Below are 23,980 nucleotides of genomic sequence, written 5' to 3'. Positions count from 1 at the left end.
CTCAAGCCACAGAAGTCTTTTCCACAGGCTTATTTGCGCTTCACATGACCAATAACTCAATCTAATATGTACAAATCATGGTGTTTGGCAAAAGCTGCTGACAGAGTAATTTGGTTCTTTTCATTCTTTCACTGTTTTTTTCTCAGAAGATCTGTGTAGATATATAGTGTGTCAGAGTTGTTATCATGTTCTCAGCCATGTTGTTCTAACAGCAGGTACAGTAATGATCATTTCTGTTGTTCCCAAATAGAAAACTCATTGACGAAGAACAGTGGGCTTATTACAAAAACAAATTGAATAAAGGCGACCACCAATTAAACTTAAACAACTGTATCTTTTTCATATTTCTGCCATAATAACGGAGCCTCTATGGATCAAAATCATCAGGGGTCAGCTTCAAGTGCCGCCAATGATGCGCGGACCACAGCTTGAGAACCCTAGTATACTCTATTCCCCTTCCATCATCCAGTTTCTGACGTTCCGACATGTTTTCATTTACGACGGTCTCAGGGGAGAGAAATGTGTGTTGTAGCACCTCAGGGTGACAGTGTAAGGTGCAGTCTGGAGCTCTGTGGGCTTCAGGGAGCCTCAGCCGCTCTCTCGCCATCATCTGGAGCGCTTGTAACAGAGGCTCATGGGCTGGGTCGGTCGGTCGGTAGTTCCGCTTCCCCTTCGCCATAGCGGAATGATCTAGGGCCGAAAAGACTGGAGCAAAGTCTCACTGTAAATAGTTGTAGTCACATTAACTCAAAGTTCTCTGTCCACGCCGCGCAGCTCCACGGCCCCGCGTCACCCAGGAAACACTTTGAGAGGATTTACTGACATTTTCTAAGGCTTCGAGGATCGAGAATCGAGTTCTATTCAAGTTAAACTCCGGTGAGCTTCGCTGTCCCTGCGTCGTCTCCATTAGCCTGGAAATAAAGCCGAGCTGTCCCCGCTGGTTGGTTTGCTGCTCGGCCCCGTGTGCGCTGCGGCTCTCGGTTTGTTTGTCTCTGTTCTCTGGAGAAAAGACATTATTTTGGTTGTCAGGCAGGTTAGCTGGGACGTGAAGGCAACGCTCGCAGGATTGTCATGCTAACGTTAGCTGGTAGCACACTTGTTGGTCACACAAAGCTAACGCTAGCCCGCTAGCCTCCAGTGGTTTCACTCATTTGAAGGGTTGAAGGGCGTTTTGAATTAGTTTTAGAGCAGATATGATATTATACCAGCAGTTATGTTGACATTTATTTCCCTAACGAGTCTTGAGAACAAATAAAGAAGCAGCTTTTCGTTCCAGAGCACAGTGCACTGATTGGATAAAGGCTAACTTATTGTCTTTACTCTGATCTGAGCTCCATATTTAGTTTTCTTACTCAGTTAACGACTTCAGCGCACAACAGAAACCCTTTCATTTCAAATAGGCTCAACTGTTGTCAGACAACCACACAGTCACAAAGTGTTGATGATTGGCAGTCCATTGTTTACCTTTTCCTATAAGTTGGTTTCCTCCAAACTAAAACATTGTCTTCCTTCTTTTCCCCACATGAGTGATGTACTTGTGTTTACTAAGCTGTTGTGTTTCTACTGATTCTCACTTGTCTGATGTATGTTCTCATGGAGCTGATGTTAGGATCATTCACTAAAGCTCAAAGGGTCAAAGGTTGCTTTGATATATATACAACTCACTGAATGTCTTGAATCAAAAGTTGATGGTAACTCTGTGTTCACATGCTTGGCTACTGTGGCCCAGAATGAAGCACTAATAAGTCCCAGCTCCTCTTCTTTCTGGCTGAACTTGGGTTAATGAAACAGCTTAGTTTGGGTTTTGTAGCTTGTTGATTGAGGTTGAAAGGCCAAATATTCTTTGTATCAAGTGGCAGTAAATAAGTATTTTCCTAATATTCACTCTGACCATGATGTGTTTTGTCTTGACTTGTGGCGTTGTCCTGTTTTCTTCCAGGTAGCGTTTGCTTGGTACTTACCTGTCCCCTCTGTGATCACTCTCTCTAAAGTGTCCCGTAGTGCACGTGTCCACCTGTCTCCCATGCTGATGTGAGCACTGCCTCGCCCCCTGTCCATCCTCACCTATTCTGCACCCCTGCGCCTCAGCCCTGTGAGGCTCACAGCGACCCGTAGCAATGTGTGATAACGGAGACCCAGAGGACAAACCGCCCGCTCCTCCGGTCAGAATGAGCAGTACCATCTTCAGCTCTGGCTCTGGCAAAGACTCGCTCTCGGCCAATCACAGCTCCAAACCTCTGCCTTCTGTCCCCGAGGAGAGGAAACCGCGCAACAAGATCATCTCAATCTTCTCCGGGGCTGAAAAAGGTGAGACAGGGGTTTAAGCGTACACATAATTGAGCAATCAAGTGCAGTTAAATGTCATTTCAATCATTTTTTGGTTTGCTTTCAGGAGGTAGAAAAAAAGACAGAGACAGAGAACGACCTGAGATCTCCCCGCCATCAGACTTTGAACACACCATACATGTTGGCTTTGATGCTGTCACAGGGGAGTTCACTGTGAGTTTGTACTCTTCATCGTTCTTACGTATATAATTGTTGTCATTTATTTCCCCTAATTTCTGGTACAGACCTTAAAAGTTCTTAACCTCAAGGCTACTTTCTCATTAGTTCAGAGTTATTTGGGCACTTTGACATTGTGTCCTTTCTTGTCCTCCTCCTTTGCTTAGGGGATGCCAGAGCAATGGGCCCGACTACTCCAGACCTCAAACATCACCAAGTCAGAGCAGAAGAAGAACCCACAGGCTGTGCTTGATGTTCTTAAGTTCTATGACTCCACTGGGAACGGTCGTCAGAAGTACCTCAGTTTCTCATCCTCTGGTGAGTGAGGCGATGTTATGTTGGATACCAGTCATTATGCATTTAAATGGGTTTTTTTCAAATGTATTCGTTTTCCATTTTACCAACATCCTGTCATAAATCCCCTCATAACTCATGTTAATCTGGGCTAGCGCTTGTAAAATGTTATTTTCTTTTCATCTCCATCTTTGTTTTTTTCCTTCACAGAAAAAGATGCATTCACTCCAGGGCCTCAGTCTGTAAGCGTCTCACCACTGTTTACATATTTGCCTTGTATCTTTGGCTCACATTACTGTTGTTGTTTTGTCTCATAACATGGACCTATTGTATATTTTCTTTCACTCTACATTAGCCTGTCAAGAAAGGCACTGAACCCTCATCTCCGAATATGAAAGACATTGATGATGATGACGATGATGAAACTCCCCCTCCAATTGTGGCACCACGACCAGAATACACTAAGAGTGTATGTAACTATGAGTCGGCCTGGCGGTTCTGTTTAAGAGCAGGTTCACATGCTGTCTGTCTCTTATATAGGTTGGTTAATTCTATAGTTATGTCTTTTCTTACTTGTTGGGTGCGTGTGTAGGTGTACACACGCTCGGTTATCGACCCCATCCCCGCTCCCACCACGTGTCCAGATGGAGATACTGCCGCCAGGGGTGCAGACAGACAGAAGAAGAAGGGGAAGATGACGGATGAGGAGATCATGGACAGACTGAGTAAACCTCATGCATTTCACTCATCTGATCACTACATTGCAACAATATAACTTTTCCCGTCTCGGTTTGTCAAGCATTTGGTTGTTGATGTCTCACAGGAACCATTGTCAGTATTGGAGATCCCAAGAAGAAATACACTAGATATGAGAAAATTGGCCAGGGGTAAGTTCAGAGGAATTAGCTGCATTAAGAATTCATGTAAACGCACCAAAGTACCAAAGTGATGATCTGTAATCTCTCTCTTCCCTCAGGGCCTCAGGAACAGTGTTCACAGCCATCGATGTTGCCACAGGACAGGAGGTAAAGTGTTTAAGGTGTCAGGGCATTCAGAGACCATACAATATAATGTAATATGTGGACCCTAGAGTGCCAATAATAATTAGATTTGGGTCATTCTAAATCTCTCTCTCTTTCTCTTTTCCCACAGGTTGCCATTAAACAGATCAACCTTCAAAAGCAACCGAAGAAGGAACTGATCATCAACGAGATTCTAGTGATGAAGGAGCTGAAGAATCCCAATATTGTCAACTTCTTAGACAGGTATGTGTGAAGTTATAAAAACTCCAACTGTCTGACTAATTACGAAGAGTGAAGATGTCAGCACTGATCTCGTGTGTTTGATTGTGTGTGTCAGTTTCCTGATGGGGGAGGAGCTCTTTGTGGTGATGGAGTATCTGGCTGGTGGCTCACTCACAGATGTAGTCACAGAGACGTGTATGGACGAGGCCCAGATAGCTGCTGTCTGCAGAGAGGTACGGTCACGGCCAAAGCTACACCCCCCCTTTATTTAAGTGCACAAGAGGTGAAATTAACCTTTTTATCTGTATTTATTCATTATAACTTGCCTTCTGCACTTCTCTCCATATCTGCAGTGTTTACAAGCTTTGGAGTTCCTGCATGCGAACCAGGTCATCCACAGAGACATCAAGAGTGACAATGTTTTACTGGGGATGGACGGCTCAGTCAAGCTAAGTAAGTCTTCTGCTGCTTTAGGTCAAGATCAGCGGGATGTCACTGAGCTCACTGTGAAAGTAGATTGGTTGATTGATTGGTTGTAACGATGTAATAAATAATTGTTCTCCATCTCTCCGACAGCCGATTTTGGCTTCTGCGCCCAGATCACTCCAGAGCAAAGCAAGCGCAGCACCATGGTGGGCACGCCGTACTGGATGGCTCCTGAGGTGGTGACCAGAAAGGCCTATGGTCCTAAAGTGGACATCTGGTCTCTGGGTATTATGGCCATAGAGATGGTTGAAGGAGAACCTCCCTACCTGAACGAAAACCCACTACGAGTGAGTAAAGAAAACTTTTATTTACCTCAACCATCACTGTAAAGATGACATAGAGCCTTACTGTTTCCCTCAAGTACTGTTTTAGTTTCCTTACAGTTTCTCAGGTATGAAAATGAGCAATGTCATAGTGAACTAAAACAGTAATATTGCAGATGCTTAATCTGGAAGTCATGTTGTTTTTGACTGAAGGAACCTTTCACAGCTCTTAACGTTGTTGTTTTCCTTTCTTTTGTCTTCCCTTTGACAGGCCTTATACCTAATTGCCACTAATGGCACCCCGGAGCTTCAAAACCCAGAAAGGCTGTCTCCCGTCTTCAGAGATTTCCTCAATCGTTGCCTGGAAATGGACGTAGAGAAAAGAGGTGGAGGCAAAGAGCTGCTGCAGGTGATTGTTGCTGCCTTTCTTCATAATCGGTCTCCTTCTTGGAATTACATTTGCCCTGTCACCTCATTGTTTCACTATCATCCAAACACTGTGTTTCCCTCTCCCCCTTCCCTCTGTGGTGCAGCATCCTTTCCTGAAGCTGGCCAAGCCGCTCTCCAGTCTCACGCCTCTCATCCAAGCAGCCAAGGAGGCCATGAAGGGCAATCGTTAGCTGATGATAGCGGCTCCTCTGCCTTCCCATGCTGTGCACACATGAGTGCCAACTATTTAGATTTCGTGCCAGACAATAGGCTGAGAGTGACGTGCCACTCCTGACGCACCAGCCTTGGAAGCCCTGACAAACCTCACTGTGAAGAAGACCAAAAAAATATCGAGCACAACCCCACCGCTGTCCGTATGAACTCTATTTTCACTCAGACGTCAGAAGACAAGTCAAAGTCAAGTGCTTAGTTTAGGGTCGGCGTAGTTATTTTGTACAACAAAACTCTCGGTGCCAAGTTAGGGCTAGGCTTATATTTAACTTGGAATGAAGAAGACGCCTAGTTGGGTTTAGTTTTTTTAATCAACTGCCTTAAACAAATGCAAAATGTTGCCTAATGTATTGTTGATCATGTCAGTGTTTCTTCTTTTCCCATGATTTTTACTACCTTTGTAATTGACCTTCTCAGCTTGTCAGTGTCTTAGTTATTTTGATACTTGAATTTCATATTTGTGCCCCTTCTTGTTGTATAATGGGTCTCATTCAATGAACACTCTTTTTATTCCCGCCTTGTGTTTTATGGACATTTCTCTTCTCTGTTATAGGAAACATTTCAGGGCGTTCATCGTCGTAAATTTGTTTGTTGCGTGGTTGTGATGATGATGATGTTGGTTACCTGACGTAGCTACTGTACCCGTTCTTTCCCCTGTATCATTAGTCTCCTGATACCAGAGGTGCACCTTACAGGCAAATTAAATGGTAGATTGACAGGGTTTATACTTTCTTCTCTATTGTTGTTATTAAAAATGAGTATTGTATGTTGAACTCTGTCCTTTGTGTTATTCTGGACCGTAGCTAAACAAATGCGCTTTTCACATGTGTATATTGTGTACTTAAACTGTTTGTTGGAAAAGAGAGACTGGCTTCATCACACTTAGCTGTGGAGGACTGGTTATGGTGATTTGTTGACTGTTTCTTTTTCTTTCTGGACAACTAACAACCTGCACACTCAAATAAATGCAGCTGATCTTGCTTTTTGTGATTTGGGTGTGAAAGTGATTGGTGTTGGATATCAATGTGTTCTCTGAAGGCCACAAAGAGGGACGGTAATGACACTGAACTAGAAGCAGAAATGCAAGAACATAACCTCTATTGGACCCAGTGAAGGGTAATGAAAGTAATATACATGAAAGTAGACTCTCTTGCTGTAAGGGCCAAGCATTTAGGCCCTCACCTGTCTGCTGCTGTATGCCACATATACACAAAATACTGATATTTTCCTCTTCTCACATTAATAATCTATCATGGAAGTCAACATAACTTGCTCAACATTTTATAGCACACAGAGCAGAACTGCACCATGCTCCTTGCGTTATTAAAATGCTAATTTTTGTTGAGATTTCCAGGAAAGGAAGTTCTCAGTGGTGAGGCTTTTATTGTGAAGACCGTACCGGAGGTGTTGTTCCTGGAAACTAGAAGAAGAAACTCATGCTAGTCTGTGACGCTGCGGCTGTTTTTGGTCTTCTTAACTGATCATTCGTAATGGCCGCACAAATGAAAGACAAGGAGTCTTACCAAAGACTAAACTTTCTCTACCAGGTACCAAACGAACGATAAAGCAGCTTACTGTAAACGGAAGCGAACACGTGGTTAACATGCCGGCTAGCTCACCTGGTGACTTGATAAACAAACGTGTTTATGTTTTTCTCTCCTGCAGGCGGCGCACTGCGTCGTAGCTCAGCAGCCGGAGAATGTGGCGCTGGCTCGGTTCTACTGCTTCACCCAGCGGACCATTGCCAGACGATTAGTGCTCAGACAGTAAGTGACAACACAGAGGGCAGCGTCGGTGTGGCGTTTGAGGCACTACAGGGAGTTCAGTTAAGAGTCGGACAAAGTTATTGTTTCTTCTAATAAAGTCAATATGAATAAAGTCACGGTTCTTTCAATCCAAGAAACGTTAACTTGTTTTATTTCCTTGTATATTCTGCATGAATAATTCAGCTTTCCGTATCACAAATGTATTGATGGAGCATTTGACAGTTCTATACATGATGGATGTGTAGATCTGATGGAAATCATAGATGAAGTGTACGAATGCTAATAGAATTATAGTTATGTTTCAAATTTAAGGTCTCAGCTTTCTGTAATTGTGTATGTTGTACTTCATTTAAGTCTTTTTAAAAGCCTCTTTAACTTTTATGTCTGTGCTGTCATTGCCATTTTATCCGACAGAATATCAGAGACTCTTACTCTCAAAGTGACATCATTGTATTGGCTTTAGGTTCCATTGTTGAGGCTTAGACAGTGATGTTTGTTTAAATGTGTTGCAGAGACCCCTCAGTGAAGAGAACGCTGTGTAAGAGATGCTGCTCCTTGCTCATCCCGGGTGTCACTGCATCAGTGAGACAACAAAGTAAGTCAACCTGTCTGTGTGTTACTGCTGTTTACTTTAGATGGCACTGTTATTTTCACTCTATGCAACACTAATGTCATGAATAATAGACTTCTGTTTGGGTGAATAGCTTTTTATTTTTGTTTCACGTTTTCTCCAAAGGAAAGAAGAGAAAGACGCGCTTCACTGTAATGAAGTGCCTCAGCTGTGGACAGGGCAAGACGCTGCTGAATAATCCAGAGCATTGCTTATGGGCAGAGCGACCTGAGGCACAGCAGCAGCAGAAGCAACCAGGTGACAAACATCAGCTCCATATTCTTAACTTAACTTTAGATGCTTTTACTTGTATGTCGACCTGAGCACTAAACAGAGTGATAGAGATACTAGTATTTAATATTATTAAACTGGGACGTGGCAACCAAGTACTTCAGAATTACATTTATATTGTTTCAACTTGAGTTTTCAGTGATGTAAGAAGGACTTTATAATGGTAAAATCTTAGTATTGACTCTTAATATTTATTATTTCCCCTCACAGATCCAGGTCCTTCCCCTAAAGAGCAGCCAAAGGACACAGAGCGAGACAAATCATCGTCCTCTAAGCCGAGCACGAGCACTGCCAGCACGTAGCAGGAGGCGCCGCTCCTCTCCCTGCTGGAGGGACTGACGTGTCGTTTCCACAATCCATGGAGGTGTGATGGGTTGATTTACAGATGTGGATAAAAGTGTTGGTGTTGTTCCAATAGTTAATCACAACTTTATTCAATATTTAGTAGAAATTATGCTTTGCTTTGATTTACAATGTAACATATTTTAAATAATAAAACAAATTAAATTGGCCTGGATAAGATTCAATATCGATTCATTCATTTAAAAAATATATGTTCTTGAAAGTCAAAAGAAAAGTGTGAGTTCTATTAAATGTGGAATATTAATAATGGTCCAAGACATTACTTTGGTACAGTACCAACACTTTTAGTCACATCTGTATATTATCTGGCTCTGAGGTCATTTATCTACAGTAACTCTTGTATGATGTGATTGGAAGCAGAGCTCCAACAGCCTGTTGTCATTTGTCAACCACTTTCATCAGAGTGCTGTAATCGGGAGAAGCAAGTGTGAGTTCAGCCCTAATTCTGTCCAAACATAACGTAATGTGTTTGTCATCAATCTTTGGCAAGACTGTGGAGGGACTTTCACAGAGTGAGAGAGTGAGAGACCCCCTGGAACCTTCTGGACTCTGTCCTTGCATGAGTAAGGACCAGCCTTTACTAACTAGTGTAGTAAATGAAGACGTATTTTGTGGAATTTGGCTTTTTTTCTTTTCAACTGAAGTGTTGTATCACAAGAGCATTTATTTATTAAAAACAAGTGATTCATCTTCATATTATGTCACTATTTATCCCAAGTTTAACATTTTTGTAGAGGTCTTTAATATTTGTTGACCTCGTGTTTTTGCCAAGTACGTTCCTGAAGGACGATTAAAAAAGAAAGTTTCATTTTTTCTTCTTCTCTCCTGTGGCGTTCCCCTTTGGCACCCTGAATCGGGTCTTCTGGAAGTAAAAAATGTTCCTGGCAAAAATCCTTGGAATATGGCCCATGAACAGAAGAAGAGCCAGAGTCATCCCTGTAAAACACACTTCAGTCACTTATAAAGGTGTGAGAAGTTAACATGATGTCATCACAGTAGACGGTGCGGTGCTTTACCTGTGAGAGGACCGAGCCAATAGACTGCTGCATACTGTGCCATGGTGAATCCAGGACAGTGGAAGGTGAGGCCATAGGCCAGGGAGGGATTCATGTAAGCTGAAGTGAAGCTGCTGGCTGCAAAACAGAATCAAAAGTTAAAGCTGCACTTTGTGAACCCTTTTAAAGGTTTTTCTATAAAGATTTGCTCGACACGTTCACAGTCTCTAGTTTGTTTACTGTCCTTAAAGAACTCTTCAAGTCACTCAGCTGCTCCATGAACATTTATTAAGCGTGGAGAGGCACATGTGAACATTAGACAACATGCCTGAACTTATAGAATCCTTCATTAGGTCTGTGGAGAAGTAGACTGAATATTGACACCATGGTGGATTTAAAGTGCCAACAATGTGACAAGTGTCAAAAATACAGTCAAAGACATAGAAACCAAAATATACAGTGGCACTAGTATGTACTGAAGCCTTGGTAGATTTAGCTGCTGAGGTCTCTTGTGATACACTGATTATGAGATGTGTATGTTATTGTGTTTTATTTACAAATGTCTTCAAATCATTCCCCTTCTGCAATGATTGTTGTGCAGATGTAAGACTGTTAGACTAGTTGAAACCTACCTGAGTATGAGAGGAAAGTCAGCAGGATGGCTGTGAGGGGCACATGGATCAGAGCAGATCTGTGTCGAAGGCTCAAGTGAATCAGAATGAAGACAAGTGCACACACACACTCGGTGAAAAAGCCCTGAAGCAAAGACACCTGCAGAGATGTGGTGCACTGACTTGCCATCAGGTTTTTGATCATGTGCATGTCTGTCAGCTCCAGGTTCCAGTAGTAAACCGCTGCCTGGAGGCCTACGTGGGCTCCCAGAAAGTGGGCCGCAACAGCAAGAAGCGTGGGCAGGATGGAGACCTCAAGCTGCAGGAACTTCAGCAGAACCACGCTGGGATTCCCCGACGCCCCGCCACAGATCACACCGTGGCTCAGCAGCACCACAAACAGGATGGTGACAGTGACATCGGGACCCAAGCCCCCAGCCCACTGGCCCACTTCTACGATGGTCTGCACTTCCAGCCAACATGCCACCAGCATGAAAGAGGAAGCAAACTCCACCATGAAGCTAAAGCGCGGCCATTTCTGAAACAGAGCTCTGACTGAGACTGCAAACGTCACAACAGCCAGGAAATATCCAAGCGATGCATTCAGTCCAGACATGGTTCAGATCAGAGGCTCCAGCTGGGTCTGCTCAGGGCAAAATGAATGAATGTCTCACACACGAAGGCTGTGCTTTCTGTTGGACAACGTGGCACATGCAGAGACACATTTCTTATCAGAGACACGTCAGGGTTTTATCCCACGGCCACCAGCCAGAACACACACAAGTCTTTGCAAGGTCAGGTCAGGGACTGGGCTTCATCCAGTGGTCAGATGCATTAAATGTCCCCATTGTGGATCACAAAATCATGCAATATCCTTGTTGACAGGTGCAGTGCAAAATGTATACAGATCTCTTGTGAATGACTGTAAATCTGATCATGTCATTGAAGTTTGGCCCAAATGTACACCGATACACTCCTAATTAACAAAAACTGAGGTTCAGCAGTATATATCATTATTACTCCAAAAGATAACTAATTTTAAGAAAAGGATAAGCAGAAGATACCTTTTCTATCCCTTAAAAATTTGGAGAAATCTTGAATTATGTTTCTCTCCTGACCTCTGATTGGATGATAGAGAGCACAGCAAGTCAAATCAAGAGGTGCTGTGATCAACTGAGAGAACAGCGAGAGTGCTAGAAAAATACAAAATATTTATACAGTTTTAGTTTTAGTTTAGAGCGAAAAAACTGCAATAGAACATAGCACATGTTATTTTATTTAAAAGTTTCCCGAAGTTCTGTTTCGTTATTTCACATGTGGTACCTTTATTGTCTTAATTATATTTGGACAAGCGGAAGTTGTGAAGCGTTCGTGTACTGAGTGTGCGTGCCGTAAAAAGCGATGGCGAGTGGAGAAGGGACTCACATAGAGGAATGATACAAGTCTGGGATGGCGGACGGCAAACCTGTGTTTGTGAAGCTGTTTGCCGCTGGATTTTATGGCCTGAGCTCCTTTCTCATCGTCGTGGTTAACAAAAGTGTCCTCACCAACTACAGGTAACATTTTTCCTGGCATGTATTCAGCGTTATCGTCCAAACTCGCCGTGCTAGCTAACCTTCGCTATGTTCTGCTCTCGACTCTTATTCGTTTCCTCGGATCCGTAACTTTTTGCATAAATAACGAACTGGTAAACAATAAAACAAAATGGAATGTGTTAGTGTAATTTTAAATGTTTGGTTATTAATAGTATGAATGAATGAATCCGCTACTTGGGGAGTAACGGGAACTGAAGTTCTCTGCTCTGTTTCAGGTTTCCTTCTTCAATATGTGTCGGAATCGGACAAGTGAGTCTCTGCTTCACTCCTTTGAATCAGTAGCGACGCTTGTAAGACAACATTTCTCTAAAAAAGGAGAATTTGTGTGATTTAAATGGCGAATATTTGCAGATGCTGGCCACAGTGGTCGTGCTGTGGGTGGGCAAGGCTGCGAGGGTGATCACCTTCCCCGACTGTGATGAGACCATTCCCCGCAAGGTGATGCACCTTTCTCTGCTTTACCTCCAAACTTAGTTTCCTACAAAGCCCTAACTTTGTGTATCAAATGTTTGCTTTGCTTCTCCAGACCTTCCCTCTGCCTCTCCTGTATGTGGGGAATCAGATCACCGGTCTGTTAGGAACCAAGAGGCTGAAGTAAGAGGCTCATTCATGGCTCTACAGATGTTTGACTACAGATGTGTGACTTGTTTAGGTAAAATGAACTATAACGATCTGCTACTGCGTTATTATGATGATGTAACACTGTCCTATCTGTCCTCCTCCTCCAGTCTGCCCATGTTTACCGTCCTCAGGAGGTTCTCCATCTTATTCACCATGCTGGCTGAGGGCTTTCTGCTCAAGTAAGCATTCATATAAGAGATAGTTTACTGTTCTTAAAGGGAGATGGCATTAGAACCCATGGATCCCTCTTTAATCACTCTTTTTCTACTGGATTCATGGGTGCCGGTGCTCAGCTCCAATCACAGCTCTGTCCTGTCACTTTGACTTTCTTCACTCGTCTATAATTTGCCTTTTTATAGGAAGAAGTTCTCCCGTCCTGTGCAGCTGACCGTGTTCATGATGATCCTGGGGGCGTTTATAGCTGCGAGGTAAAGGCTCGACTCCCACCAGATGTCCCAGCTGTTAACAAGACCTAAATTGCCTTCACTACAAAGGCCGGGCCTGTATTGATATACGCTCGCTCTTAGCTCAGATTGTTTTTCAGACTCATTAGACAGATCTATAATTAAAGGAGGCCTGTAGGAACGCAGCGCGGCCTGAGGTGCGTCCACACTAACAAAACACTTTCTACACTTTTTCCTCTGGTTTGTGTTTTTATAGCGCTGACCTGTCCTTTGATCTGCAAGGCTACGTGTTCATTCTCCTGAATGACGTGCTGACTGCAGCCAACGGAGCGTACGTGAAGCAGAAGTTAGATACCAAGGTACGGAGCCGGGCGGTGAATGGTCGCCATTGTCAGGCCGCAGCCGTGTTTGGCATTGAGCGAACGCTGGAGAATTTGGAGAAGCCAAACTGTCCTTGTGTGAGCAAGTCAGTGTGCACAGTATGAGTCAGTGTGTTCACTCTCTGCCAAGCTGACATAATAGTTAATAGTAGCCATGTCCTTCTATAAGGCTTGTGTCTGTGTTTTGGGAAGGTATTCTTTATGGCTAGGTGTGATAACGATCTTGTACGCCGGCTTCCTCCCTTCATGCTGACATTGATTAACGGTCCAAAGTCAGAAACAGCCTGCAGCTTGATTTAGGTTCCTTTAATGTCATGTGAGCAGACGACTCCATGCTCACGTTACAGCAGAGGCAGAGCTGCGTCCGCATTTAGTCTCCTGCAGCACGGCGTGTCCCCGTGCTGAGCCAGTGAACGGGAATCACATCAGTTCTAGCGAGATGTGTGGAGATGTTCTTGTCCAGTATGACTCTGATCTGTGTGTTGGTTGGTGAGGAATGCACAATAACTCCACTGTATCTGCTCCTCTGCCCCTCCTGCTTCTTCTTCACGGCCCTGTTGCTCCTCTGCTCATCTGTCTCTCTGCTTTGTCTTACAGGAGCTGGGGAAATATGGATTGTTGTATTATAATGCCTTATTTATGATCATTCCCACTCTGCTGTTGTCTCATTTTACTGGAGACATGCAAAAGGTGAGCTCATCTACAGTAAAATTCTTATATCCATTTAGTTTGTGACATTAGTAGTGTGTGTAGGTACGGTGCTGGTTAAGAGAGTGTGTGTAAGTGTGAGTTGTATACATCAGCTGTTGGTTAGAGTGCAGACGGAGACCTTCTGGTTTGTCCAGCTGGCAGCAAGCGGCCCCGAGTCACAAAGCCGCTATTATGCAGCGAGCAGAGTTATTACAGCGCCGCCCTTCACTCCCAAACTCTGACTGGACAGACGTGCTGCCACCTCTAGAGCCTCAGCAGGCCGCTAGATCCTTAATATGCAGCCACGTACATGTAAGTCACACTCATGGTCTCTCATCAACTCTAAGAAAAACAAACAAGGCGTCAGAAGCTCCTCGCTGGCCTCCACTCCACTTTGAGACTTTAAGAGAGAGAGAGAAGCGGCTTCAAGCCTCACAAGTAGAAGGATGTTTAATGATACGGCTTGTCAGAAAGCTCCGGTGTGCTTTATTGATGCGGAGATGGATTTCAATAAACATCCGTTCTGATGTTTGTCTCTCTGTGTGTGTGTTTGTGTGTGTGTCCCTTCTGTCAGGCGGTGGAGTATGAAGGTTGGTCAGATGTGTTGTTCCTCAGCCAGTTTGTTCTCTCCTGCATCATGGGGTAAGCATGAGCCACATCCTGATGACGTCAAAGTCGAGCTCTCACTGCACCTTCCCCTGGGATTCTGCTCCCAATTGTGAAATAGGATTCTGTGTGTGAGAAATCCGGTGACAGGTTTTGTTTTGCAGGTTTGTCCTGATGTATTCCACCGTCCTCTGCACTCAGCACAACTCTGCTTTAACGACGACCATCGTGGGCTGCATCAAGGTCAGCTGTGTGTGAACCTGTGTGTGTGTGTGTGAGAAATAAATGGTTCAAATAGAGCTGAATGTCAAAATGTCAGCTTTGTTCCTGCAGAATGTCCTGGTGACCTACATCGGCATGGTGATCAGTGGAGACTACATCTTTTCTTGGACAAACTTCATTGGTTTGAATATCAGGTACGGACTCACTTAGGATGTTTCACCACTTGGCCTCTAATTTCCTGTCTTATAAGAGTTTCTGTAACGGTTCAAGCCGAGGGAGAAGCTTTTGATAAACAGTGTCAAAGGTATGAGTCATTCTGAAATGAATTAAAAAAAACTGGAGGGTTTGTTGTATTAAAAAGTGATGATTCATTTATTTTCTTGACCTTGGGATCAAACCAATCTTAGCAGGGAACGTGGGATTCTCCAAATGTGGATCTAATTGAATTTTATAGTTTGGCTGAATGTATGTGAGCATCATGTGTTGCAACAGCTGTGTCACATAAAGCAAACGTCAGAGCAGAACACGGCCCGAGTCTCTCCCTTCTTTCCCAATGCTGGTGATGCAGAGCAGTCGTCCTCTCATGTGGCACACAGTTGTTCTGTCGTGTTGCAGCCGCCACAGACGGAACGGATTTGTGCATTTCCGAAACGCTCTGTTCTCTTGGTTGGTTAGTTCATTCCAATGGTTTTTACATGAATATCAATCAAATGAGTTCATAAAGCTCCCATCCGGCAGCTTAGAGTCAAGGTGTTGTCACAACAGCAGGGTTAGATGTGCGTGTGTGTGTGTGTGTGTGTGTGTGTTCCATTTTGACTAATTTGCCTACTGTTTATATTTTACCAAGCTAAAAGCGCCTGAGCCTCAGGTCTCCACTCAGGTGTTCATCATCATTAAGATGCAGTTTATACATGAGTCCAATGCTCCAAATCAAAACTATTGTTTATTCTTCTCCTCTTCATCACGTTTACGCCATACAGATGTTGGTTCAGTTACAGAACAGACTGACGCTGTGCTTTTGACTTTCAATCAAATATCTTAGTTAGATTATTAAACATGTTGGATAACAATAAAAATAATAGTTGGACAATGAAACACCTGAAAATCAACTGGACGAAATTATTGATACCCCTTAAAAGTGATGAAGTGGATTGCAGTGATTTGTTATTGAAATGAATCCTATGCTGTTGAGGAACATTTGGGTCAACCTGACAGTACCGTGGCTTGTGATTGAGTCAACGTCAGCAAGTAGCATCTGACCGCTGCTGCTGTTTGTTGCTCAATTGTTGCTCAATGTTTCAAGCATCTGTGCTCAACTTTCTGTAAACGCCGAACTGCCAAAAAGTTTCCAGTCTAAATTCCCGAATGCCAGCGTTGACAGACTGCAGTGACGCGCACAGCTGCAGGAATCAATACCTGCATGCTAGATCTTGTTTGGAACTCGTTGAACAACTTCTATGCGACAACTTGTTCAGCTCGGTGCCGTAGAGAGTCAATAGATATATTTGCTTTCTGTTATTAGGGTTAATAATGTCCACAGCCATAACGTTGTTCCATTTATCCTTCATGTCCCACAGGCTTCCAGGTTAAATGAATCCATTTGGTGTTGTCTTGGATTGATTGAACAGATGGACAGATAACATAGGGAGTAGCTGCACTAATAAGATGACTAATAAGTAGTCCATGTTCAGATCTTGGTGTACTTGATTGCAGACTGCTGACCGGTCCAGAATGTCCACACACACACACACACACACACACACACACACACACACACACACACACACACACACACACACACACACACACACACACACACACACACACACACACACACACACACACACACACACACACACACAGACAACCCCACAAGTTGATGTAGATGTCGTACCGCTTGCTTTGTGCTCTGATGTGTGTATTAGTTCTCCGTGTTGTCACGAATACACACACTCTTTGTTTGGCGTGTGTGTGTACAGGTGTGACTGGTGTGACTGGTGTTTGTCCTTTTTAACCCGCTTTGTGATTGTTTCCCAGTATCGCAGGCAGCCTGGTGTACTCTTACATAACGATCACAGAGGAGCAGTCCAGCAAAACCACAGAAAACACCAAGATGGACATCAAGGGCAAGATTGTCGTATGACAGAGACACTGGATTTCCTTTTTTTAATGCTGGGGTACAAGAAAACTATTTTTGGTACGGCTTTTATTTATGCAGTATTTGAGGCGTGGGATTGAGCTCGCTGTGCGTGGAAACGGAGCCCCGCCAGCTCCGGAGCTCTCCGTGACCCGCCCTGATCCCGCAGCTGTCACGGTAACAACACACTCCACAGGGATCAGGGAACTTCAGCTGAAAAGTATTTTTTATTAAGAAATGACTGATATCAGATGGCGTATTATTATTTTGTTACATATTTGGATTTACTGTACGTGCGAGTGATTTAAAAAAGGGAGACACAGAACGAAAAGTATTTATAATAGAACAGTACATCCCTGACATGTAGGCAGAGTCAAAGGTTGGGATGAGAACAGGAGGGAACAGTTGGATCTGTTGGAACTCTGGGTGGTTTTGTCATAGATGTATCAAAGATTAAGTGATGGTATTTTAAAGACACAATCCTTCATTTGTAATGCCTTTCCAGTTGTGCTGTTTACAGGGAAAGTAACTTTAGATGCCTTCAAGCGCGGTGAGATGCACTGACACCATTGTCTTCTTGGTTTTCAGTATTTTGTATTAGGATTTTATTTTTTTCACGTACACTGATGGAGACGTGTTACAGACAGCGGAGGGAATCGAACCTCATCCGTCAGGCAACCAAAGTGGGCGGGGCAGTTGAGCTGTTAGTTCTTATCGGATGTTGTGGGTTTAAAGAGTTCCCTCCTTTTGGGATTTTATCTAAATAGTCCTCCCCTCCCTTCCCCCAGTATTACAGGATGTGTGTGTGCATTCTCGTAACACGCTGATGCTGTTCCTCTATGCAGATGAAACAAACGGTTCGTTGCTCCACAGCAGGATGTTTTTGTCGTTCTCGCACTTTTACCTGTTGTCAAGGTAGCACTAGCAAAAGGGTAAAGACTGAGTTGCCTCATGTTACATTAGTTGTTGAGAGATTTATATACCTTCTTAAAATAAACATTTCAGGTGTTACAAATTCATTCCTGTCAAACTAATAATAATCAGGTGTGTGTGACATTTTTTTACATTTGTATCTGCCCTGTTTTGTATTTATTTTCTAAACTAATATGCATAATGTGTATGTGGAGAGGTTGAACTGTTGATGCTGATCATTTCAAACAACGTAAGTCATGGATATCTATGTCACATACAATGAGGTTTTTACATTAAATAATATCTGTCTGTTATTGATCTGTGTGTTTGGGATTTGTTGCCTTGGGAACACTGAGAAATTCGGATCGACTGTTTTTCTTCAGGGTTCCAAATTTAGGAATTTCGGCTCTGTAAAATGGTTTAACCTGGAAAGGTAATGGAGCCTCGTCTGTTAGTATTAAATCAATGAGTGCATCTTGCAAAGACCCACATCCTCCAGCTGAGTACAGAAACCAAGCAGGGACATTTCTGCGCATGCGCAGTAATTGTAAAAATGTAGAAAATACATGCACAGTATAAATTTGGAAATAATTGCTACTGCAATCTAGATGATGTGGTTGCCCCAAAGTTGCAATAAATGATCCTAGTGCCATCTAGATGTGTTTGAATTTGTAGAGGTCTCACTCTTTCCTTGTCCAAGATATGGGCCAGAAATGACCCATTTGGTCCATGGTTACTATGAAGTGCCATATAGATGATGCCATTGCAGCCTGGATGCCGTGTCTGAAATTTTAGCTCTCTCACTCCTTCCTTGTCCAAGATGTGGGCTTTTCAAGTTTTCTCTAGTTTTACAAAACGATGACCACGGGGTCAACTTTTGCCCCATGTTGGATTCATGTTAATGTGTATGTAGACATTTACATTTGTTGGGAAAAAATTGGTTTAAAAAAAATACATTTTAAACGTATGAAAAATTGTCTTTTCACCCACAAATTTCGCGACCCCCCCTGCAGTTCCTCCGCGGACCTCTTCGGGGGTCGCGTACCCCCTTTTGCAGACCTATGTTGTAGTTTATCTTTTGAGTTCTGATGTATGTCATTGAGGCAGATGAACGGGGTAATGGCGCCCCCTGCTGCTCCACTGTATGAAGTGTCTAAAAAATCATGACCTTTCCTCCACTTCATGTGGTTTCTGCTGCCCTGGTTTACATTCTGTACTTCAGACTGCTGGGAAATGATCCAAATTACATTTCTTTTCTTCCGTCCCCTCCCTCATAATTGACACTTCTCCTTTGTAATCAGGAAGCAGTTGGTGAATGAGCTGCGACACAAGATGGTTGCTGCAGGGCGTATCACCAACTCTCTACAAACACTTCATATAGCGGTCAGTCCAGTTCTTAGTGTTGTTCAATGTCTAGAATCTGTCTAGACAGAGGAGCAGGCAGAAAGATGAAAGATCATTTATTGTTTGTAAAAGCTGAGAAATAAGACTTTTTGTCCAAACTGCTGCAAATGAAAAAAATCAGACTTAACCTACAGAATTTGAAAAAACATTTATTATAAAACAGAAGGCCGTACACGATCCAGACCCTCTCCTGTTAAAACCTCATTCATGAGCTCAGGCTACACTTAAAAAGATACTTAATTAGCAATCAAATACCTGCATAATCCATAACCACAAACAAATCAGTAAGAGCCAAACATAAATAATTGAGAAGAGCACAAGTTGTTTATTCTATCTATCTATTAATATTACATATTCAAATAGAGCTTACATGTTATTTTCACAAAAATTGACTTCTCAAGAATCCATGTAGAGAGATTGCATTGTTTCTGCGCGGACACACGTGACAGCTGACTTCAGAAAGTGTCCAACAGTCCAGTCTGAACAAATAAATACACCTCAGTCTGTACCGAGCTGCCGTGAGCTTAACTGGGGACGGATGCATGAGCGGCACAAACACACAAAGTTACATACCGACACGAACAATAACAGAAGAACACAAACACCCACAGTTTTAATGAAGGGATTGAACAGAGAGGCCTTCATAGCAGAGAACAGGCGGCGTCGTCATGACTACATGTGCAAAAAGGCCAAACTGACTCCAGCCGACTGGAGGAGCGAAATGGCAACGTATACACACACAAACACACACACACACCTGAGGTCGGGCCTGCTAAATGCTAAATCGATGACATCATAATCGATGACATAATTTCCCTGACAAACACGTGGAGAGATGCTCTAGAACAAAGTTTAATACACTTCAGGAATTCAGGCTAGACTCAACTACTTCCAGAATGATCCCATGACGAGGGAGATGCAAACACACACAAACTCACACACCACAAGATCCCCGGGGATGTTGACTGAAAGGGTTGTGTGTTCCCATGTCGTCACCTCTAATAGGTTCTAGACCAGATCAGGCTCAGCTCCAGTGTAAGAGCACGTAAGAACACGTGTCCATCCTGCTGTCCAACAGTCAAACATCGTCCCTTATAGTTCAATCGGCTCAGAGTAAACACCAATAAGCTGTGTTTCCTCTGTGCCTGCAACCAAATCAACACCACTTAGCTGGAGCCTTTTTTTCAAAGTCGGTCGACAGAACGACCTTTCACCTACCGACCTGCAGCGAGAGCACATGTTCAGAGATACTCTAGTGACATGACGGTGACATGACGACAGGCAGACAAACCTGTGGCACGAGCTCGAGGTGGTGCTGCTGAGCGTGAGCCAGAACATTAGACGCCCTAACAGGACGGACGGGACTCGGTGGCACGCTGGCAATTCCTACTCACTTAAGACGCCTGGACACTTAAGGCTTAGATATCAAAGTAACAAGTCTAGCGCTCTGGAATGTGACGAGCAAAACGTTAATCTCTAAACCTGCTGTCACAAACCAGAGAGAGGTGAGAGGTGAGAGGTGATGCATCTCCAGCACGGACAGATAAAAGAAAGCTTTAGGGTGTAAATCTGTCTAAACTAAAAGGCCGACCTGTGTTGAGTCTGTTTCCCTTCAATACTCCCAAAAGAAAAAGAACGAGACATGGAGGAGGACAGAAAGACAAAATGAGATGTTTTAAATATACAACTTATAAACTGCTTTGACACGACTGCGTTGGTTTCCGTGTGTGTGTGTGTGTGTGTGTGTGTGTGTGTGTGTGTGTGTGTGTGTGTGTGTGTGTGTGTGTGTGTGTGTGTGTGAGGGTCCGGTCTGCACTGTTTGTCCTACAGCTTGACCAGGTTCTCGGCCGTGTAGCAGAGGCTGTAGAAGTTGCAGGCTATGCAGCAGAGGTTACAGAGGGAGGACAGCAGCCTGTAGAGCCACAGGCGGCTGCTCAGGTGCCTGTATTTCAGGTCCGTCTCACACAGCTTGGCGTAGGCCTCGCGGTTAGACGACAGGCCGATGTCCAGGCCCAGGCCGCACGACTGCTCGACCAGGTGCATGTCAGCCATGATCTCTGAGGTCATCTGGCCGAACCACTGGGCGTTGACGGCGGCGACGGTCACCGACACGAAGAAGATGAAGATCTGAGGGAGGAAAGTAAAGGAAGACGTTTGTATGTAGACGGGCAGAGAGGATTCTTCTGCAGAGGGATGAAGGTGGTGCTCACCTGGAAGGCCTCTCTGTCGTCTAGCAGGTCACTGGGATGATACACAGCGTAGATAGTGAGGTTGAAGAAGGCACAAGCTGAACCCAGGTGGAGGTAGAAGGGGACCAGGCGACTCTGAATGAAGCCGTACGTGTGTCTGTTCAGGTGGCTGTCCATCACAAAGCCTGGACACAAAACAACAGGACACAGTGTCACCGCCTCTCTGGACCCTCTGGACATTAGTATTATTATGTTAAACTGATTCCCATTGACCTTCACCTGGACTGAGCCCTGGTAAGCATAATAACATTGAGTCACAGAGTACAAGAGTTACATTAGAGTGTGTGTTCCTGTGTGCAGCCGCAGGTTTATACTCTCATAAAGCTCTTTACTACACAGTTTGCTGAAGGTGCATACATGAAACCACAACTGGAGCCAACAACAACGACACACTGGGATGAGGATGTGATTGAACTACGACGCAATGAAGGCTACAGAAGGAAAAACTACTACTGAACAGCTCTGGGAGATTTGATTCTTAATTACAGGAGCAGTGAATCTAAACAGATCAATCTAGCCTCACTCACAGTCTTATGAGGATCTCCACGACAACAATCTGCTGTACCTTTACGACTGAGTGGCGAGATACAGAGATACAAAGAGTCACACTACAATGAGTCAAATGAGTTATAGATATGAAGTGGGTGTGGGGGTGTGGGTGTGTGTGTGTGTGTGTGTGTCATACTTGATATGAAGGTGACCCAGATCTGCATCCCCCAGTAGGTGGAGAGCAGCAGCAGCTGCAGCAGCTTGACTGTGAAGGTGGGCTCCTGCTCCGTGCTCATGTTTCCTCCTCAGTCCAGACGCCCCTGCAGACCACGACAGCTCAGTAGATCCTCCACTGGGTCCTCTGATCCACAACCTCCACAACCTCCAGGACCGGACAGAAGGAAAGTTAACAACCCAAATACAGAACTGCTTTTACAACAAATGACCTGAAGTATACGGACATGCTTCTTTATATTTAGTTAGTTAGTTATAGAAGAAGGCTGATCCACTAATGCAGCTGCATGAAGAGAACCTAAACCTCCTCAGCACCTTTGGGTGACCCAGACCTCTCAGTTCCACCTGAAGCTCTGATGGCTGAAGGAGGGAAACCCCTGCACCCTGCACCCAACGCTATCTATGACGTCATGTACTGTAATCACACACACCTTCAGAAGCAAACATTGCAGAGGAGGAAAGCAGTCAAACTATTACAGCGACCTAAAGACTCCGAGTCACTTCAAGTTACATTTAAACCGGTGAAGCTCTCAACTTACACACGAGCGACTTCCGCATTCCTGTCCATGACCTCACAAACTTTAAGTATAAGTGCAATGCAAGTAGACGGACGAGCTCAAGAGCCCCACACACACCCCCCCCACACACACACACACACTTCGCGGTTTGAAAGTCACCTTCACTAAACTAATTTCACTTTACGTGCCTTCCAGCTCCCATGCTGCCATGCGGCTCGCTACAGTTCCACTCTTGACTTTGGTCAAGTTGGTCCGACTTTACGAAGTGTAACTGTGCTTTCAGTAAATAACCGACACGTTTGAGAAAAATAAAGTTAAGCGTTCATATCATGACGCGTTTCTCTGCGTTTAGCATGTTCAGGAAAACTCCGCTTACCTGTGACTTTGCTACTTTAAGGCAGATTGTTGATGAAGCTGAGCGCCTTCACACTGAACTCACTGACTGTAACCGTCGCTAACTGTAAAGCTACTTTGCATACTATCCACTGGTAAGATTACTTCTGGTTAGCGCATCCGGGTTTCAAAATAAAAGCTATGCAAATTCTTTAAAAATTCAATATACTGTATATTATTGATTGAAGCAATTACTTGGCGTTTGAGGGCGTTCCCTGACCTTACTAATCAATTTCAGTGTTCAGCACCACGATACAATGGTTCACAAAGAAGGTTGTTAAGGTTATTAACGCCATAGTAACGAAAGTCTAGCTGCTGTATTTTTTACCGCCCAGTATAGGTGACTTCCTGTTGCTGGAAGCCCGGAAACATTGTTACCCAATCATTGACAAAGATTGTTCACATGTGACATGTGATGTTTACTGTGTTTCCCCTCTGTACAATTTCAGTTTACAGTAAGCAACTAAATGCCATTACATAAGGTGTATTTAATTTGAGTATTATTTTATCTGTATTTATGTTTGTATACAAGATGGAGCCATAACCTGACTGTTTATGAGAAAACTTACTGTACTGGCAACACAATGCTGAATTTGCACTTTTCTAAGCATCCAGCAGAGGACAGTGTCAGGTCTTTGTCAAGGGAGGCGAGATTCTTCATGTTAATGATCTCACACTCATTATGAACAAATCACAGACAATAGTGTGATGATGATGATGATAAGCAAGTGACAAGAGAATTACATGGAAAATAGTGAAGAAGGTGCTCAAATGCCTTATCAACGTCACACAAAATCTGTTTACAATAAGTCTTGTTGTGGCTGCTTGATGGTCCGGATGTGTACAAACCACAAAAACGCTTTTAGTGAACACACACACACACACACACACACACACACACACACACACACACACACACACACACACACACACACACACACACACACACACACACACACACACACACACACACACACACACACACACACACACACACACACACACACACACACACACACACACACACACACACACACACAC

General features: G+C 43.8%; 5 protein-coding genes across 8 annotated transcripts; 3 read left to right on the top strand and 2 right to left on the bottom strand.

Moving 5' to 3' along the window:
• The first annotated feature begins 495 nt into the window (after positions 1–495).
• Positions 496–6,439, top strand: pak2b (p21 protein (Cdc42/Rac)-activated kinase 2b). Of its 4 annotated transcripts, none has more exons than XM_076153162.1 (15): positions 496–876; positions 1,992–2,307; positions 2,393–2,499; positions 2,670–2,820; positions 3,007–3,038; positions 3,152–3,265; positions 3,389–3,521; positions 3,620–3,683; positions 3,773–3,821; positions 3,949–4,061; positions 4,156–4,273; positions 4,394–4,493; positions 4,617–4,813; positions 5,061–5,198; positions 5,323–6,439. In XM_076153162.1, the coding sequence occupies exons 2-15, from the start codon at positions 2,118–2,120 to the stop codon at positions 5,407–5,409; spliced, it is 1,593 nt and encodes a 530-aa protein (XP_076009277.1). In that variant the 5' UTR covers positions 496–876; positions 1,992–2,117; the 3' UTR covers positions 5,410–6,439. The 4 variants fall into 4 exon arrangements, with proteins under 4 accessions (XP_076009277.1, XP_076009274.1, XP_076009278.1 ...); XM_076153159.1 differs by having other exon boundaries at positions 1,940–2,307; XM_076153163.1 differs by having other exon boundaries at positions 496–980.
• Positions 6,440–6,855: 416 nt separating this feature from the next.
• rpp21 (ribonuclease P subunit p21) lies at positions 6,856–9,258 on the top strand. The gene is made up of 5 exons (XM_076152790.1): positions 6,856–6,996; positions 7,115–7,215; positions 7,728–7,810; positions 7,952–8,083; positions 8,327–9,258. The coding sequence occupies exons 1-5, from the start codon at positions 6,940–6,942 to the stop codon at positions 8,416–8,418; spliced, it is 465 nt and encodes a 154-aa protein (XP_076008905.1). The 5' UTR covers positions 6,856–6,939; the 3' UTR covers positions 8,419–9,258.
• Positions 9,256–10,798, bottom strand: aqp12 (aquaporin 12). The gene is made up of 3 exons (XM_076152788.1): positions 10,107–10,798; positions 9,496–9,612; positions 9,256–9,415 (listed from the first exon to the last, which is right to left on the bottom strand). The coding sequence occupies exons 1-3, from the start codon at positions 10,699–10,701 to the stop codon at positions 9,285–9,287; spliced, it is 843 nt and encodes a 280-aa protein (XP_076008903.1). The 5' UTR covers positions 10,702–10,798; the 3' UTR covers positions 9,256–9,284.
• A 671-nt stretch (positions 10,799–11,469) lies between these two features.
• Positions 11,470–17,966, top strand: LOC143003053 (nucleotide sugar transporter SLC35D2-like). The gene is made up of 12 exons (XM_076153528.1): positions 11,470–11,641; positions 11,896–11,929; positions 12,032–12,118; positions 12,207–12,274; positions 12,409–12,480; positions 12,661–12,729; positions 12,962–13,064; positions 13,683–13,775; positions 14,350–14,417; positions 14,546–14,624; positions 14,715–14,797; positions 16,641–17,966. Exons 1-12 carry the CDS (start codon positions 11,535–11,537, stop codon positions 16,744–16,746), a joined length of 969 nt encoding a protein of 322 aa, XP_076009643.1. The 5' UTR covers positions 11,470–11,534; the 3' UTR covers positions 16,747–17,966.
• Positions 17,967–19,196: 1,230 nt separating this feature from the next.
• On the bottom strand, positions 19,197–23,261 carry LOC143003038 (transmembrane protein 205). The gene is made up of 4 exons (XM_076153512.1): positions 22,923–23,261; positions 21,991–22,176; positions 21,267–21,430; positions 19,197–21,183 (listed from the first exon to the last, which is right to left on the bottom strand). The coding sequence occupies exons 2-4, from the start codon at positions 22,088–22,090 to the stop codon at positions 20,881–20,883; spliced, it is 567 nt and encodes a 188-aa protein (XP_076009627.1). The 5' UTR covers positions 22,091–22,176; positions 22,923–23,261; the 3' UTR covers positions 19,197–20,880.
• Between the last annotated feature and the right edge of the window lie 719 nt (positions 23,262–23,980).

The sequence above is a fragment of the Genypterus blacodes genome, unplaced genomic scaffold (assembly GCF_046128005.1).
Source record: "Genypterus blacodes isolate CSIRO-AG114 ecotype Tasmania unplaced genomic scaffold, CSIRO-AGI_Gbla_v1 ptg000058l_1, whole genome shotgun sequence".
NCBI lineage: Eukaryota > Metazoa > Chordata > Actinopteri > Ophidiiformes > Ophidiidae > Genypterus > Genypterus blacodes.
This window is presented reverse-complemented; position numbering and strand designations above follow the sequence as displayed.

Coding starts and splice junctions, on each gene's coding strand:
- LOC143003038 (XM_076153512.1), bottom strand. CDS start 22,090: ATGAGCACGGAGCAGGAGCCCACCTTCACAGTCAAGCTGCTGCAGCTG. Junction 21,431..21,990: donor CTGGGTCACCTTCATATCAA/GTATGACACACA, acceptor TTTTGTGTCCAG/GCTTTGTGATGGACAGCCAC. Junction 21,184..21,266: donor ACGACAGAGAGGCCTTCCAG/GTGAGCACCACC, acceptor TTCCTCCCTCAG/ATCTTCATCTTCTTCGTGTC.
- rpp21 (XM_076152790.1), top strand. CDS start 6,940: ATGGCCGCACAAATGAAAGACAAGGAGTCTTACCAAAGACTAAACTTT. Junction 7,811..7,951: donor TGCATCAGTGAGACAACAAA/GTAAGTCAACCT, acceptor TTTTCTCCAAAG/GAAAGAAGAGAAAGACGCGC. Junction 8,084..8,326: donor GCAGCAGCAGAAGCAACCAG/GTGACAAACATC, acceptor TTCCCCTCACAG/ATCCAGGTCCTTCCCCTAAA.
- aqp12 (XM_076152788.1), bottom strand. CDS start 10,701: ATGTCTGGACTGAATGCATCGCTTGGATATTTCCTGGCTGTTGTGACG. Junction 9,613..10,106: donor GACTTTCCTCTCATACTCAG/GTAGGTTTCAAC, acceptor TCTGTTTTGCAG/CCAGCAGCTTCACTTCAGCT. Junction 9,416..9,495: donor TTGGCTCGGTCCTCTCACAG/GTAAAGCACCGC, acceptor TGTGTTTTACAG/GGATGACTCTGGCTCTTCTT.
- pak2b (XM_076153162.1), top strand. CDS start 2,118: ATGTGTGATAACGGAGACCCAGAGGACAAACCGCCCGCTCCTCCGGTC. Junction 3,266..3,388: donor GACCAGAATACACTAAGAGT/GTATGTAACTAT, acceptor GTGCGTGTGTAG/GTGTACACACGCTCGGTTAT. Junction 4,062..4,155: donor ATTGTCAACTTCTTAGACAG/GTATGTGTGAAG, acceptor TGTGTGTGTCAG/TTTCCTGATGGGGGAGGAGC.
- LOC143003053 (XM_076153528.1), top strand. CDS start 11,535: ATGGCGGACGGCAAACCTGTGTTTGTGAAGCTGTTTGCCGCTGGATTT. Junction 13,776..14,349: donor TTACTGGAGACATGCAAAAG/GTGAGCTCATCT, acceptor CCCTTCTGTCAG/GCGGTGGAGTATGAAGGTTG. Junction 14,418..14,545: donor GTTCTCTCCTGCATCATGGG/GTAAGCATGAGC, acceptor TTTGTTTTGCAG/GTTTGTCCTGATGTATTCCA.